Genomic DNA, 13,503 nt, shown 5'->3' on the forward strand with positions numbered 1-13,503 from the left:
AGCGTCTCTTGGTTGCCCCGCCTCTCCTGCAGCGTCTCTTGGTTGACCCGCCTCTCCTGCAGCGTCTCTTGGTTGGCCCGTTGGCCCCGCCTCTCCTGCATCGTCTCTTGGTTGCCCCGCCTCTCCTGCAGCGTCTCTTGGTTGCCCCGCCTCTCCTGCAGCATCTCTTGGTTGCCCCGCCTCTCCTTCAGCGTCTCTTGGTTGCCCCGCCTCTCCTGCAGCGTCTCTTGGTTGCCCCGCCTCTCCTGCAGCATCTCTTGGTTGCCCCGCCTCTCCTGCAGCATCTCTTGGTTGCCCGGCCTCTCCTGCAGCATCTCTTGGTTGCCCCGCCTCTCCTGCAGCATCTCTTGGTTGCCCCGCCTCTCTTGCAGCGTCTCTTGGTTGGCCCCGCCTCTCCAGCAGCGTCTCTTGGTTGCCCCGCCTCTCCTGCAGCGTCTCTTGGTTGCCCCGCCTCTCCTGCAGCATCTCTTGGTTGCCCCACCTCTCCTGCAGCATCTCTTGGTTGGCCCCGCCTCTCCAGCAGCATCTCTTGGTTGGCCCCGCCTCTCCAGCAGCATCTCTTGGTTGGCCCCGCCTCTCTTGCGTGTCGGTCGAGCTGAATTATTTAGGCGTGGTCTTTAAAAATGCATCCGAGGCCTGTCACTTAGGCACTCTCTCTTCCTCCGTGACTCAGGCGTTGGAGGGAACTCGAGACGGCTCTTCACGCCTCCGTCTTGTCGCGCGGTGCCAGGGCTGTTTTCCCGCCGGGCGGAGTCCGTTACCTGTCGGGTTACCGCGGCGGCCATCTTGGGAGCGGCTCTGGTGTCTTGACTCTCGTTTTGACGCCTCGGTTTCACTCACGCTCGCCGGGTCAAGTGTCACGCGCGGGAGGGTAATGGGATTGGGTTCAGCGCGAGCCAAAACATGGCCTTATCTGCAGATGGTGTCGGACTAGAGCCTCACAGCCAGAAGGTCCCGGGTTCAATTCCCATAGTAGAGCAGACCTTATTTGAACAGTTCTTGTCCTTTAAACACGGGCTTGTATCTTATTTTAATCTATTGAAAACCACACATGACTTCCAGGCGTTCCTGCTTCAGATTTTGTGCTCCATCTACTGGCAGCTGAGGGAATTACCGTGGGGAAATAAACAAAATCTGCATTATATGTGCCCTTTAATGATGACACTAAAGTATGTTAAAACAAACAAGAACCAGTGAGGCGTTCAAGCCCTAGAACTCTTAAATTAGACCATTTAAACCTCCTTTAAACTCTCATATTGAATCTTCTTGACCGTTTAAGATCGTCCTGTCGACTCACAAACGTCTTACAAACCCACAACAAGCTCTACATTTGCCAAGACATTTTGGGGGATTTGTCTTTGGCACATTGGCACATAAAAGAACCCGGCTTTGATGCGCCGCACTAATAAACCAGGATGGAAACTTTCTACGGGGGCGTGGCCAGAGGCTGCCCGTCTGCGCCCGTGCGGTTGGACCGTCGCGTGTCTGCGTTTTTCACACAAACATCGCGTTCTGCCACTTCAGAGACGAAATGGAATGTCCCACGTTTAAAGTTATTTATGCGTCGAACATGTGAAAGTAAAAACAAAGGGACTTTACGAGCGTCTTGTCCTCGAGCACGACTGTAACGAGTCGTCCATGAGCTGCAAACAACAAAGGGCCTCGTTTGGGCCTGAAAGGCTCAACGCGATGGGAGTCGATATGTGTCCTCTGTAATGTCCCCGTATGTGTCCTCTGTAATGTCCCCGTATGCGTCCTCTGTAATGTCCCCGTATGCGTCCTCTGTAATGTCCCCGTATGCGTCCTCTGTAATGTCCCCGTATGCGTCCTCTGTAATGTCCCCGTATGCGTCCTCTGTAATGTCCCCGTATGCGTCCTCTGTAATGTCCCCGTATGCGTCCTCTGTAATGTCCCCGTATGCGTCCTCTGTAATGTCCCCGTATGCGTCCTCTGTAATGTCCCCGTATGCGTCCTCTGTAATGTCCCCGTATGCGTCCTCTGTAATGTCCCCGTATGCGTCCTCTGTAATGTCCCCGTATGTGTCCTCTGTAATGTCCCCGTATGTGTCCTCTGTAATGTCCCCGTATGTGTCCTCTGTAATGTCCCCGTATGCGTCCTCTGTAATGTCCCCGTATGCGTCCTCTGTAATGTCCCCGTATGCGTCCTCTGTAATGTCCCCGTATGCGTCCTCTGTAATGTCCCCGTATGTGTCCTCTGTAATGTCCCCGTATGCGTCCTCTGTAATGTCCCCGTATGCGTCCTCTGTAATGTCCCCGTATGCGTCCTCTGTAATGTCCCCGTATGTGTCCTCTGTAATGTCCCCGTATGTGTCCTCTGTAATGTCCCCGTGTCTCTATGGGTCTGATTCTGTGTTTATTCTGCGAGATACACAGGATTCTTGGATTACTTTAGCAGGTCAGATTTCAGTCCAGCTCCTGGACGTGTTTAAAATGTGAAACGCAGCATCACAACAACAAACAACAACAAACAACAGCCAAACTCTTCGTAATTAAACTAATATCTGCACAAATCCAATAGAAATGACGACACAGGAGGCCTCCGGGTCTTAGGAGGCCTCTGGGCTCCGGGCCTCTGGAGGCTTCCAGGTCTTAGGAGGCCTCTGGGCTCCGGGCCTCTGGAGGCCTCCAGGTCTTAGGAGGCCTCTGGGCTCCGGGCCTCTGGAGGCCTCCAGGTCTTAGGAGGCCTCTGGGCTCCGGGCCTCTGGAGGCCTCCGGGTGGTGGACAACACCCATTGTAACAATCATGTTTAACCACCATGGATTTGCATAAGCAGTTCTGGACCAGAATTAAACTAGACCCGGGTCAGACCCGGGTCTGACCCGGGTCTGACTCGGGTCTGACTCGGGTCTGACTCAGGGATCTAGATGGGTCGAGAGTTAGAGGACAAAGCCAGGTCTAAACTAGTCTCCACAATTAAACCAGTAAAAAAAATTTAAAAAACATATAATTGTAAGATGGGTTGTGGGCAAGATTAAATGGCTTAGAGGGCCTGATTGGGCCCCCGGGCCTCATGTTGAATAGCCCTGCTGTACTCCATGTATCAGTATGAATAATACATGTATATATATATATACACATATATATATATATATATATATATGTGTATATTTATATATATATATATGTGTATATATATATATGTGTGTATATATATATGTGTATATATGTATATATATGTGTGTATATATATATGTGTATATATGTATATATGTGTGTGTATATATATATATATATATATATATATATATATATATATATATATATATATATATATATAAACAATATTAACTCTGATTTGAAGCGACGTCTTTTAAACAAGTGTGGTGAGGCCCCCAGTCCAGTCCCCCAGTCCAGGAACCGGCCCCCAGTCCAGGCCCCCAGTCCAGGCCCCCAGTCCAGGCCCCCAGTCCGGGCCCCGGGCCCCGGCCCCCAGCCCCGGCCCCCAGTCCCGGCCCCCAGTCCCGGGCCCCGGCCCCCAGTCCCGGGCCCCGGCCCCCAGTCCCGGGCCCCGGCCCCCAGTCCGGGCCTCGGCCCACTCGTCTCTTTGGCCTCAGCCCCGCCTCTCGTCTCTTTGGCCTCAGCCCCGCCTCTCGTCTCTTTGGCCTCAGCCCCGCCTCTCGTCTCTTTGGCCTCAGCCCCGCCTCTCGTCTCTTTGGCCTCAGCCCCGCCTCTCGTCTCTTTGGCCTCAGCCCCGCCTCTCGTCTCTTTGGCCTCAGCCCCGCCTCTCGTCTCTTTGGCCTCAGCCCCGCCTCTCGTCTCTTTGGCCTCAGCCCCGCCTCTCGTCTCATGTTTTCCAGGTGGACTCAGGTTGCAGAATGTCTTCATGGGTGTGACTCAGGCAGACGCAGCTCGGACACGTCTGGGGGCGGGGCATGAAGCGACCATGGATCAAACCACAGTGATTAATAATAACACGAGGGAGGCCGTGCTTTGGGTTTGAGGCGGGGCTAAAAATAGAAGCGACACCTCTAGACAACGTTAAGACGGTCGTTTCCGGAGAACGCGGGCGTCGCTGAAACACGGCTGAAGATGAATCACAACCAAATATTGGTTCTCTGCAAACAGATTCCACCTGCTGCTGCTGGAGGTCACAAGGCTCGCAAATGAGCTAAAACAGGACTAAAACTGGACCAAAACAGGACTAAAACTGGACCAAAACAGGACTAAAACTGGACCAAAAACGGGACTAAAACTGGACCAAAACAGGACTAAAACTGGACCAAAACAGGACTAAAACTGGACCAAAACAGGACTACAACTGGACTAAAACTGGACCAAAACTGGACTAAAACTGGACCAAAACAGGACTAAAACTGGACCAAAACAGGACTAAAACTGGACCAAAACAGGACTAAAACGGGACTAAAACTGGACCAAAACTGGACCAAAACTGGACCAAAACTGGACTAAAACTGGACTAAAGCTGGACTAAAACAGGACTAAAGCAGGACCAAAACAGGACTAAAACTGGACCAAAACTGGACCCAAACAGGACTAAAACTTGACCCAAACAGGACTAAAACTGGACTAAAACTGGACCAAAACTGGACTAAAACTGGACTAAAGCAGGACCAAAACAGGATTAAAACTGGACCAAAACTGGACCCAAACAGGACTAAAACTTGACCCAAACAGGACTAAAACTGGACCAAAACAGGACTAAAACTGGACCAAAACAGGACTAAAACTGGACCAAAGCAGGACTAAAACTGGACCAAAACTGGACTAAAGCAGGACCAAAACAGGACTAAAACTGGACCCAAACAGGACTAAAACTTGACCCAAACAGGACTAAAACTGGACCAAAACAGGACTAAAACTGGACCAAAACAGGACTAGAACAGGACTAAAACTGGACAAAAACTGGACCAAAACTGGACCAAAACAGGACTAAAACTGGACCAAAACTGGACCAAAACTGGACCAACACAGGACCAAAACTGGACCAAAACAGGACCAAAACAGGACCAAAACTGGACTAGAACAGGACCAAAACAGGACTAAAACTGGACTAAAGCAGGACCAAAACAGGACCAAAACTAGACTAAAACTGGACAAAAACTGGACCAAAACAGGACTAAAACTGGACCAAAACTGGACCAAAACAGGACTAAAACTGGACCAAAATAGGACTAAAACTGAACCAAAACAGGACTAAAACAGGACCAAAACAGGACTAAAACAGGACCAAAACAGGAATAAAACAGGACCAAAACAGGACCAAAACTGGACTAAAGCAGGACCAACACAGGACCAAAACAGGACTAAAACTGGACCAAAACAGGACCAAAACAGGACCAAAACAGGACCAAAACTGGACTAGAGCAGGACCAAAACAGGACTAAAACTGGACTAAAGCAGGACCAAAACAGGACTAAAACTGGACCAAAACAGGACTAAAACTGGACCAAAACAGGACTAAAACAGGACTAAAGCAGGACCAAAACAGGACTAAAACTGGACCAAAACAGGACTAAAACAGGACCAAAACTGGACTAAAACTGGACTAAAGCGGGACCAAAACAGGACTAAAACTGGACTAAAGCAGGACCAAAACTGGACTAAAACTGGACCAAAACTGGACTAAAACAGGACCAACACAGGACTAAAACTGAACCAAAACTGGACTAAAACAGGACCAACACAGGACTAAAACTGGACCAAAACTGGACTAAAACAGGACCAACACAGGACTAAAACAGGACCAAAACAGGACTAAAACAGGACTAAAACAGGTCTGCGACACCACAGACAGATGCCGATTACAGCAAACTAACATCCCAAATCTGCACAAAATGAATCTATAAAAAAAATAAAATATTGCTGAACGAAAACAAAACATCTTTTTACCAGTGACACTATAAGACAGAATAAATGCAATAAATAATTATTTATTGCCTTCACGTGGTCACAATAATCTATAACAATCTACAAAACCATAAAGATGCATTGTGTAACTTTTCAGCTGAATGTTCCATAGTATGACTTTAAATGATCTCTACAGTGTTTTTCACTGTATTTTTGAGCATTAAAACCATCTGTAGTTGAATAAATGCACAAAAGATACGTTTATTTCCCGACTCACGAAACATTCCGGGTAAAGCAAAAACAAGCAGAGCAGAAAAGTTAAATAATGCAGCTTTAATCCCCGAGCGGCTTCCATGACAAAGCGTCCTATGACCAAACTCGTCTGCTGTTCCTGTCGGGGCAGAGACGGCGGCCAAATGTCAGAGACCGAGGAGAAACGGCCCCGAAAAGCCCTGATTGCACAAGCGCCGCAGGTGAAGCGTGCCGGGCACAATCGCCACGGGAACCAGGATGTCAGCTGTGAGTCAGATGGTCTTCAGAAGAAAACACGCAATAGATTTCTGCGTCACGTCACGGTAGTCATCGATGCCAAACAACAAACATGATCACTATGGACGCTCTAAACAAGTATTAAAGCTGTTTTTAGATTTCCTGAACAGATTGTTTAATTAACTTTCTTTAATTGACCGTTATGTAGTCGTTTTCTGAAGCGTATTTGAGTTATTACATTATTATTGCATAAATAGGACATAATTTCACACTCAAATTAATTCTCAAGTTTGTTTAGAGCACAAAACATGCTCATGGCGTTGGCGTATCTTCAAATATTTATTTTTTCTCTGTCATCAAATTAACCGACAATATACAGTTGATAAATGTCGTAAAGTAAATTAGTAACTACGGCAGAACAATTGTGTTAAACTATTTAATTCCGTGTATTTTTGCCCGTCGTGTCCATCGTCGTTAGACCGGTGATGGGGTCAGTTTCCACATTTAAACAGCTTTAGGAGACGCCACCCATCCAGTCAGTGAAGGGACTTTTAGACAGCCTGCGGCGCCCTCTGCTGGACAGAGTGCGTTTATATTTGTGACGTTTTCCCAGTGAAAAGGAGAGAGAGAGAGAGAAGAGAAATAAATAGAAAGAAAGAGAGAAGAGAAAGAAAGAGAGAAGAGAAGGAAAGAGAAAGGGAGAAGAGAAGATAAATAAAGAAAGAGAAAGAGAAAGAGAGAGAAAGAAAGAAAGAGAAAGAAAGAGAGAAAGAAAGAGAGAAAGAAAGAAAGAAAGAAATAGAGAGAGAGAGAGGTCATAACTGAAGAGGCGAGGGTGATTTTAACATTCATTCGACGACCTTTAAAAAGAGTCAGTGTGTTTGCGTGTGGTGCTGAACACATGACAAAAAAGGCCAAAAATATCCATAAATTCAAGTTATGGTCAAGTAAAAGTATTATTATTATGTCATGTTATTAATGAGAGATTGTGGGTGGGATTGAGTGAACTCTCTTCCATTGTAAAAGAGAGAAAGAAAAAAAAGAACAAAAGTATAATAGCAGCAGCAGCAGTGGGAGTTTGAGCAGGAGGTGATTGCAGTACCTGGTATATCCTGAAGGGGACGTATCTGAAGCCTCCGTCCTCGGTGGAATACTCCATCAACTTCCTGTTCATCGCCCAGAACTGATCGAACTTGTCTGAAAACGCAAACGGGCTTAAGTTTACCCAGAAACCAGTCTCAAAACTCAGTCGGGTTTAGACCTGGTTTAGACCAGGTTTAGACCAGGTTTAGACCAGGTTTAGTCCAGGTTTAGTCCAGGTTTAGTCCAGGTTTAGTCCAGGTTTAGTCCAGGTTTAGTCCAGGTTTAGTCCAGGTTTAGACCAGGTTCAGTCCCGCTTTAGTCCCGCTTTAGTCCCGCTTCAGTCCCGGTTTAGTCCCGCTTTAGTCCCGCTTTAGTCCCGCTTTAGTCCCGCTTTAGTCCCGCTTCAGTCCTGGTTTAGTCCCGGTTTAGTCCCGCTTCAGTCCCGCTTCAGTCCTGGTTTAGTCCCGCTTCAGTCCCGCTTCAGTCCTGGTTTAGTCCCGCTTCAGTCCCACTTCAGTCCCGCTTCAGTCCCGCTTTAGTCCCGCTTCAGTCCTGGTTTAGTCCCGCTTCAGTCCTGGATTAGTCCGCTCCAGTCCGGCTTCAGTCCCGCTCCAGTCCCGCTTCAGTCCCGCTTCAGTCCCGCTTCAGTCCCGCTTCAGTCCCGGTTTAGTCCCGCTTCAGTCCTGGATTAGTCTGCTTCAGTCCCGCTTCAGTACCGTTCTGCAGGCCCATCCACAGCTGCTTGTGGTCCTTCTTCTGCATGTCGTTCACCACTTGGCTCTTGTGTTTCAGGGCGTCGGCCTCTTTGATGCTGGACATGAAATGGGCCTCGATCACAGAGTTGGACGGGCAGTGCAGCAGGTCTCGCTCCGGGAAATTCTGACCAACGACAAGACGCCAACATGACAGACACATGTCAAGTCTGACCAGACGAGAGGGTCATATACACAATCCTTTCCTCAGGGTGGAGCTACTGCCAGTTGAGCCTTAATGTGAGACAATGCGAGTCCACGGAACAGGTTTTAATAGTTTATCCCTTTGGAGCGTCAAAGCGCCGGACAGAGGCACGGACATCACTATGAGGTGTGATTTGGGAGTATTTTGGGTGTGTCGTGACTCAAAACACGCTTAATATTCTCAGGTGTAGTCCTGGTGTAGTCCTGGTTTAGTCCTGGTTTAGTCCTGGTTTAGTCCTGGTTTAGTCCTGGTTTAGTCCTGGTTTAGTCCTGGTTTAGTCCTGGTTTAGTCCTGGTTTAGCCCTGGTTTAGTCCTGGTTTAGACCCGGTTTAGACCCGGTTTAGACCTGGTTTAGCACTGGTTTTGCCCTGGTTTAGCCCTGGTTTAGCCCTGGTTTAGCCCTGGTTTAGCCCTGGTTTAGTCCTGGTTTAGTCCTGGTTTAGCACTGGTTTGGCCCTGGTTTAGCCCTGGTTTAGTCCTGGTTTAGTCCTGGTTTAGCACTGGTTTTGCCCTGGTTTAGCCCTGGTTTAGTCCCGCTTCACTCCCGCTTAAAATGTACAATGTGAGTCCATGGAACAGGTTTTAATAGTTTACCCCTGTGGAGCGTCAAAGCGCCGGACAGAGGCACGGACATCACTACATGAGGTGTGGTTTGGGAGTATTTTTGGCGTGTCCCGACTCAAAACGCGCTTAACGTTCTTAATCGACCGTTTTATCGTCGTTCTGAGGCGCGTCTTTCCGTCTCTTTGCTCCCGGTAGAAAACACATCTGCTCGACGCGGCGGCGCTAGAGTCCGGACCCTCTCGGACGTTTCGATCAGGGGAACGCTCGGGGGGGAAACGGGCCGTACCTTAAAGTGCACGGAGATGCTCCAGGGCAGGACGCTGCTGGAGGCGTGCAGGTCGAACAGGACTCCGATGGGATAATGCCTGTGGACCCAAGAACACAGAGGGGAGATCATCAAGAGAGCCAACATGCACTGGTTCAGGAGCGCTAACGTTTCAGGAGCGCTAACGGTTCAGGAGCGCTAACGGTTCAGGAGCGCTAACGGTTCAGGAGAGCTAACGGTTCAGGAGAGCTAACGGTTCAGGAGAGCTAACGGTTCAGGAGAGCTAACGGCGGCTACTGGAGGTTAGCGCCATCGGCCCCGTGAAGCGTAGAAGGTTTTTCTAAAATAACACCCGACTTGATGCATTAAATCAGACAGTAACATTTCGATCTCATTTAACGTCTTTCCTCGTCCTTGTGATGGTTGAATTTGTATTTTCGTGTGTTTGGAGTGTCCGTCGTCGCCCCCTGCTGTCTCTGGAAGGAAAAACAGCCGTGGAACATTCATGACATCCACACAACGACGACTCTCCTGAGAAACCCTGGCTCTCATTTTATGTTATACAATTATTATCTTTATTATTATGAGAAAGAAAAGACAGAGCTCAATCTTTAAGAGGTTTGTTTACCGTGAAATCCCTCAAATCTGAAGCACATACTGCAGCTCAACAGTGACGCCGTGTGGTGGACACTTGTCACTGCCGCAGAGACATTTATGAAGCATTAGTTTTGCGTCCGAGCGTCTCACCATTTGAGCGGCGTTCCCTCGTACTCGAACCACATCTCCTCCACGTCCTCGGCGCGCATGGCTTTGAGGAAGTGTTTCTTGACTTTGTCCGTGACCAGCGTCAGGTAGCTCACTCTGGGCAACAGCAGCTGAGGAACGCGGAGGGGAAACGTGGTTAGAACGTGCAAAAAGCGCCACTTTTACCGTTGTGTTTCCGTACGATTCTGATGAAAAGAAGGAAAGCGCTGGGGTCGACCACAACTATGCATTTTGTGTCGTTTTAATAATAATGAATAACCTGTCGTGAATGTGTTTGTCCTCATTTTACATTTTACTCCTTTATATCTATCGTCTTAAATTAAATTATTAACATGAGTGTGCAGGGGCGTCGAGCCCGAGTCAAATATTGTAATATATGTTTACTTGTATAATAAATGGTTACCGTAAATCACATCTTTTTTCATAGTTGGTTCCGGGGTGCGACTTATACTCCAGAGCAACTTATATGTGATATTAATCGTCATTTTCACACTGGCAACCACAAGAGGGCGCTCTAGGCTCTGAGCGACTCAGAAGAAGAATCTGCACTTCCTCTGGAGTTTGTGGAGTTGTTTAGAAGTGACACAGAGGAAGAAGAATTCAATGGATTTAGTGATTTGGGGTAAAACTGATGCTTTGCTAAACTTGTTAGCATGTTCTTTATGCTATAGTTTTCTGAATAACTGTTCATATGTTACGTTAACATACCAGACACTTACCACAGTTCTGTCTGTACCTCATGTAGCTGAAGGTGTTAGCGTTAGCATACGTCATGTAGCTGAAGGTGTTAGCGTTAGCATGTTAGCATACGTACACCTATTCACCATGTTCTCTCATCTGTTATTATTTTAAACTGCATTTACAGAGGAAATGTCTGTTCTTGGTCTTGGATTGTATCGAATACATTTCACCAAAAAATATATTATACTCCAGTGCGACTTATACTCCAGTGCGACTTATACTCCAGAGCGACTTATACTCCAGAGCGACTTATACTCCAGAGCGACTTATACTCCAGTGCGACTTATACTCCAGAGCGACTTATACTCCAGAGCGACTTATACTCCAGTGCGACTTATACTCCAGAGCGACTTATACTCCAGTGCGACTTATACTCCAGTGCGACTTATACTCCAGTGCGACTTATACTCCAGTGCGACTTATACTCCAGAGCGACTTATACTCCAGAGCGACTTATACTCCAGAGCGACTTATACTCCAGTGCGACTTATACTCCAGAGCGACTTATACTCCAGTGCGACTTATACTCCAGAGCGACTTATATATGTTTTTTTCTTCTCCGTTATGCATTCTTTGGCTGGTGCGACTAATACTCCGGAAAATATGTTATTATGTTATGTCTTTTGTTCTTTTGTGTCACGTTCGGTCTATATTCCTGCAGCGATCCGATACATCGTCAGAACGTTTTGCTCAGAGCCCAAACTCTGCGTCACTCACGTAGTACGGCTCGGCCTCGCGCTCTGCGACCTCGTCCTGGTGGAGCGTGAAGCAGGCCGGGATCCGCCCGAACCACACGTCCCTCAACACGTCTTTGTCATCTGCCATGGTTCAGCCTCAGCTCCTCGTCCCAGCAGCACATGAAGCACGTCTCCGGACAGATCTGACGCGTGAAGAGACCGCCGCTGCCGAGCAACGCAGAGAGCACGTCATCAAAACGGACGAGAACGTGTTTTTGGCTCAGAAAATGTTGTGAAACAGAAACAATATCAGTATCTGTGTCAATATAAAACCACGAGGAGTTTTTATTTAATTTGATCATATTTTGATGCTTGTTGACTGTTTGGATGATTTAAACGAGTGCATTTCAAAGTAAGTTTGTGGTTCAACTTGTTCATTAAAATGTATTTGGCTTTAAAAAATAGTGATATATTTACAGAAAATCCAGTATTGTGAGACAGTTAATGAACGTACATGAAACACACTCTCATTCACACCCTAAAGATCCTCTGCAGACACGAGGAGAACATGCACACTCCACTCTCCACCCTGAGGATCCTCTGCAGACAAGGGGAGAACATGCACACTCCACTCTCCGCCCTGAGGATCCTCTGCAGACACGAGGAGAACATGCACACTCCACTCTCCACCCTGAGGATCCTCTGCAGACACGAGGAGAACATGCACACTCCACTCTCCACCCTGAGGATCCTCTGCAGACACGGGGAGAACACGCACACTCCACTCTCCACCTGAGGATCCTCTGCAGACACGGGGAGAACATGCACACTCCACTCTCCACCCTGAGGATCCTCTGCAGACACGGGGAGAACATGCACACTCCACTCTCCACCCTGAGGATCCTCTGCTGACACGGGGAGAACACGCACACTCCACTCTCCACCCTGAGGATCCTCTGCAGACACGGGGAGAACACACACACCCCACTCTCCACCCTGAGGATCCTCTGCAGACACGAGGAGAACACGCACACCCCACTCTCCACCCTGAGGATCCTCTGCAGACACGGGGAGAACACGCACACTCCACTCTCCACCCTGAGGATCCTCTGCAGAAACGGGGAGAACATGCACACTCCACTCTCCACCCTGAGGATCCTCTGCAGACACGGGGAGAACATGCACACTCCACTCTCCACCCTGAGGATCCTCTGCAGACACGAGGAGAACATGCACACTCCACTCTCCACCCTGAGGATCCTCTGCAGACACGGGGAGAACATGCACACTCCACTCTCCACCCTGAGGATACTCTGCAGACACGAGGAGAACACGTACACTCCACTCTCCGCCTGAGGATCCTCTGCAGACACGGGGAGAACACGCAAACTCCACTCTCCACCCTGAGGATCCTCTGCAGACACGGGAAGAACACGCAAACTCCACTCTCCACCTGAGGAATCTCTGCAGACACGGGGAGAACACGCACACTCCACTCTCCACCTGAGGATACTCTGCAGACACGGGGAGAACATGCACACTCCACCCTGAGGATCCTCTGCAGACACGGGGAGAACATGCACACTCCACTCTCCACCTGAGGATACTCTGCAGACACGGGGAGAACATGCACACTCCACTCTCCACCTGAGGATCCTCTGCAGACACGAGGAGAACACGCACAGTCCACTCTCCACCCTGAGGATCCTCTGCAGACACAGGGAGAACACGCACACTCCACTCTCCACCCTGAGGATCCTCTGCAGACACGGGGAGAACATGCAAACTCCACTCTCCAGCCTGAGGATCCTCTGCAGACACGGGGAGAACATGCAAACTCCACTCTCCAGCCTGAGGATCCTCTGCAGACACGAGGAAAACATGCACACTCCACTCTCCACCCTGAGGATCCTCTGCAGACACGGGGAGAACACGCAAACTCCACTCTCCACCCTGAGGATCATCTGCAGACACGAGGAGAACACGCACACTCCACTCTCCACCTGAGGATCCTCTGCAGACACGAGGAGAACACGCACACTCCACTCTCCACCCTGAGGATCCTTTGCAGACACGAGGAGAACATGCACACTCCACTCTCCACCTGAGGATACTCTGCAGACACGGGGAGAA

The 13,503-nt window shown here is 48.8% G+C and overlaps 1 protein-coding gene across 2 annotated transcripts in view; it reads right to left on the reverse strand.

Moving 5' to 3' along the window:
* The window catches only part of atg5 (ATG5 autophagy related 5 homolog (S. cerevisiae)), a 28,086-nt gene that overhangs the window by 13,031 nt on the left and 1,552 nt on the right, over positions 1-13,503 (reverse strand). For both annotated transcript variants that reach the window (XM_072448445.1, XM_072448446.1), the window contains exons 2-6: positions 11,411-11,595; positions 9,935-10,062; positions 9,209-9,287; positions 8,118-8,280; positions 7,421-7,515 (exon numbers count right to left, since the gene is read on the reverse strand). In XM_072448445.1, coding sequence (XP_072304546.1) covers positions 7,421-7,515; positions 8,118-8,280; positions 9,209-9,287; positions 9,935-10,062; positions 11,411-11,518 — 573 coding nt within the window. In that variant the 5' untranslated portion in view covers positions 11,519-11,595. The remainder of the gene's footprint in view (positions 1-7,420; positions 7,516-8,117; positions 8,281-9,208; positions 9,288-9,934; positions 10,063-11,410; positions 11,596-13,503) is intronic.

Source organism: Eucyclogobius newberryi, unplaced genomic scaffold (genome assembly GCF_026437365.1).
Source record: "Eucyclogobius newberryi isolate DKJ021-1_F unplaced genomic scaffold, fEucNew1.0.hap1 SCAF_160, whole genome shotgun sequence".
Taxonomy (NCBI): domain Eukaryota; kingdom Metazoa; phylum Chordata; class Actinopteri; order Gobiiformes; family Gobiidae; genus Eucyclogobius; species Eucyclogobius newberryi.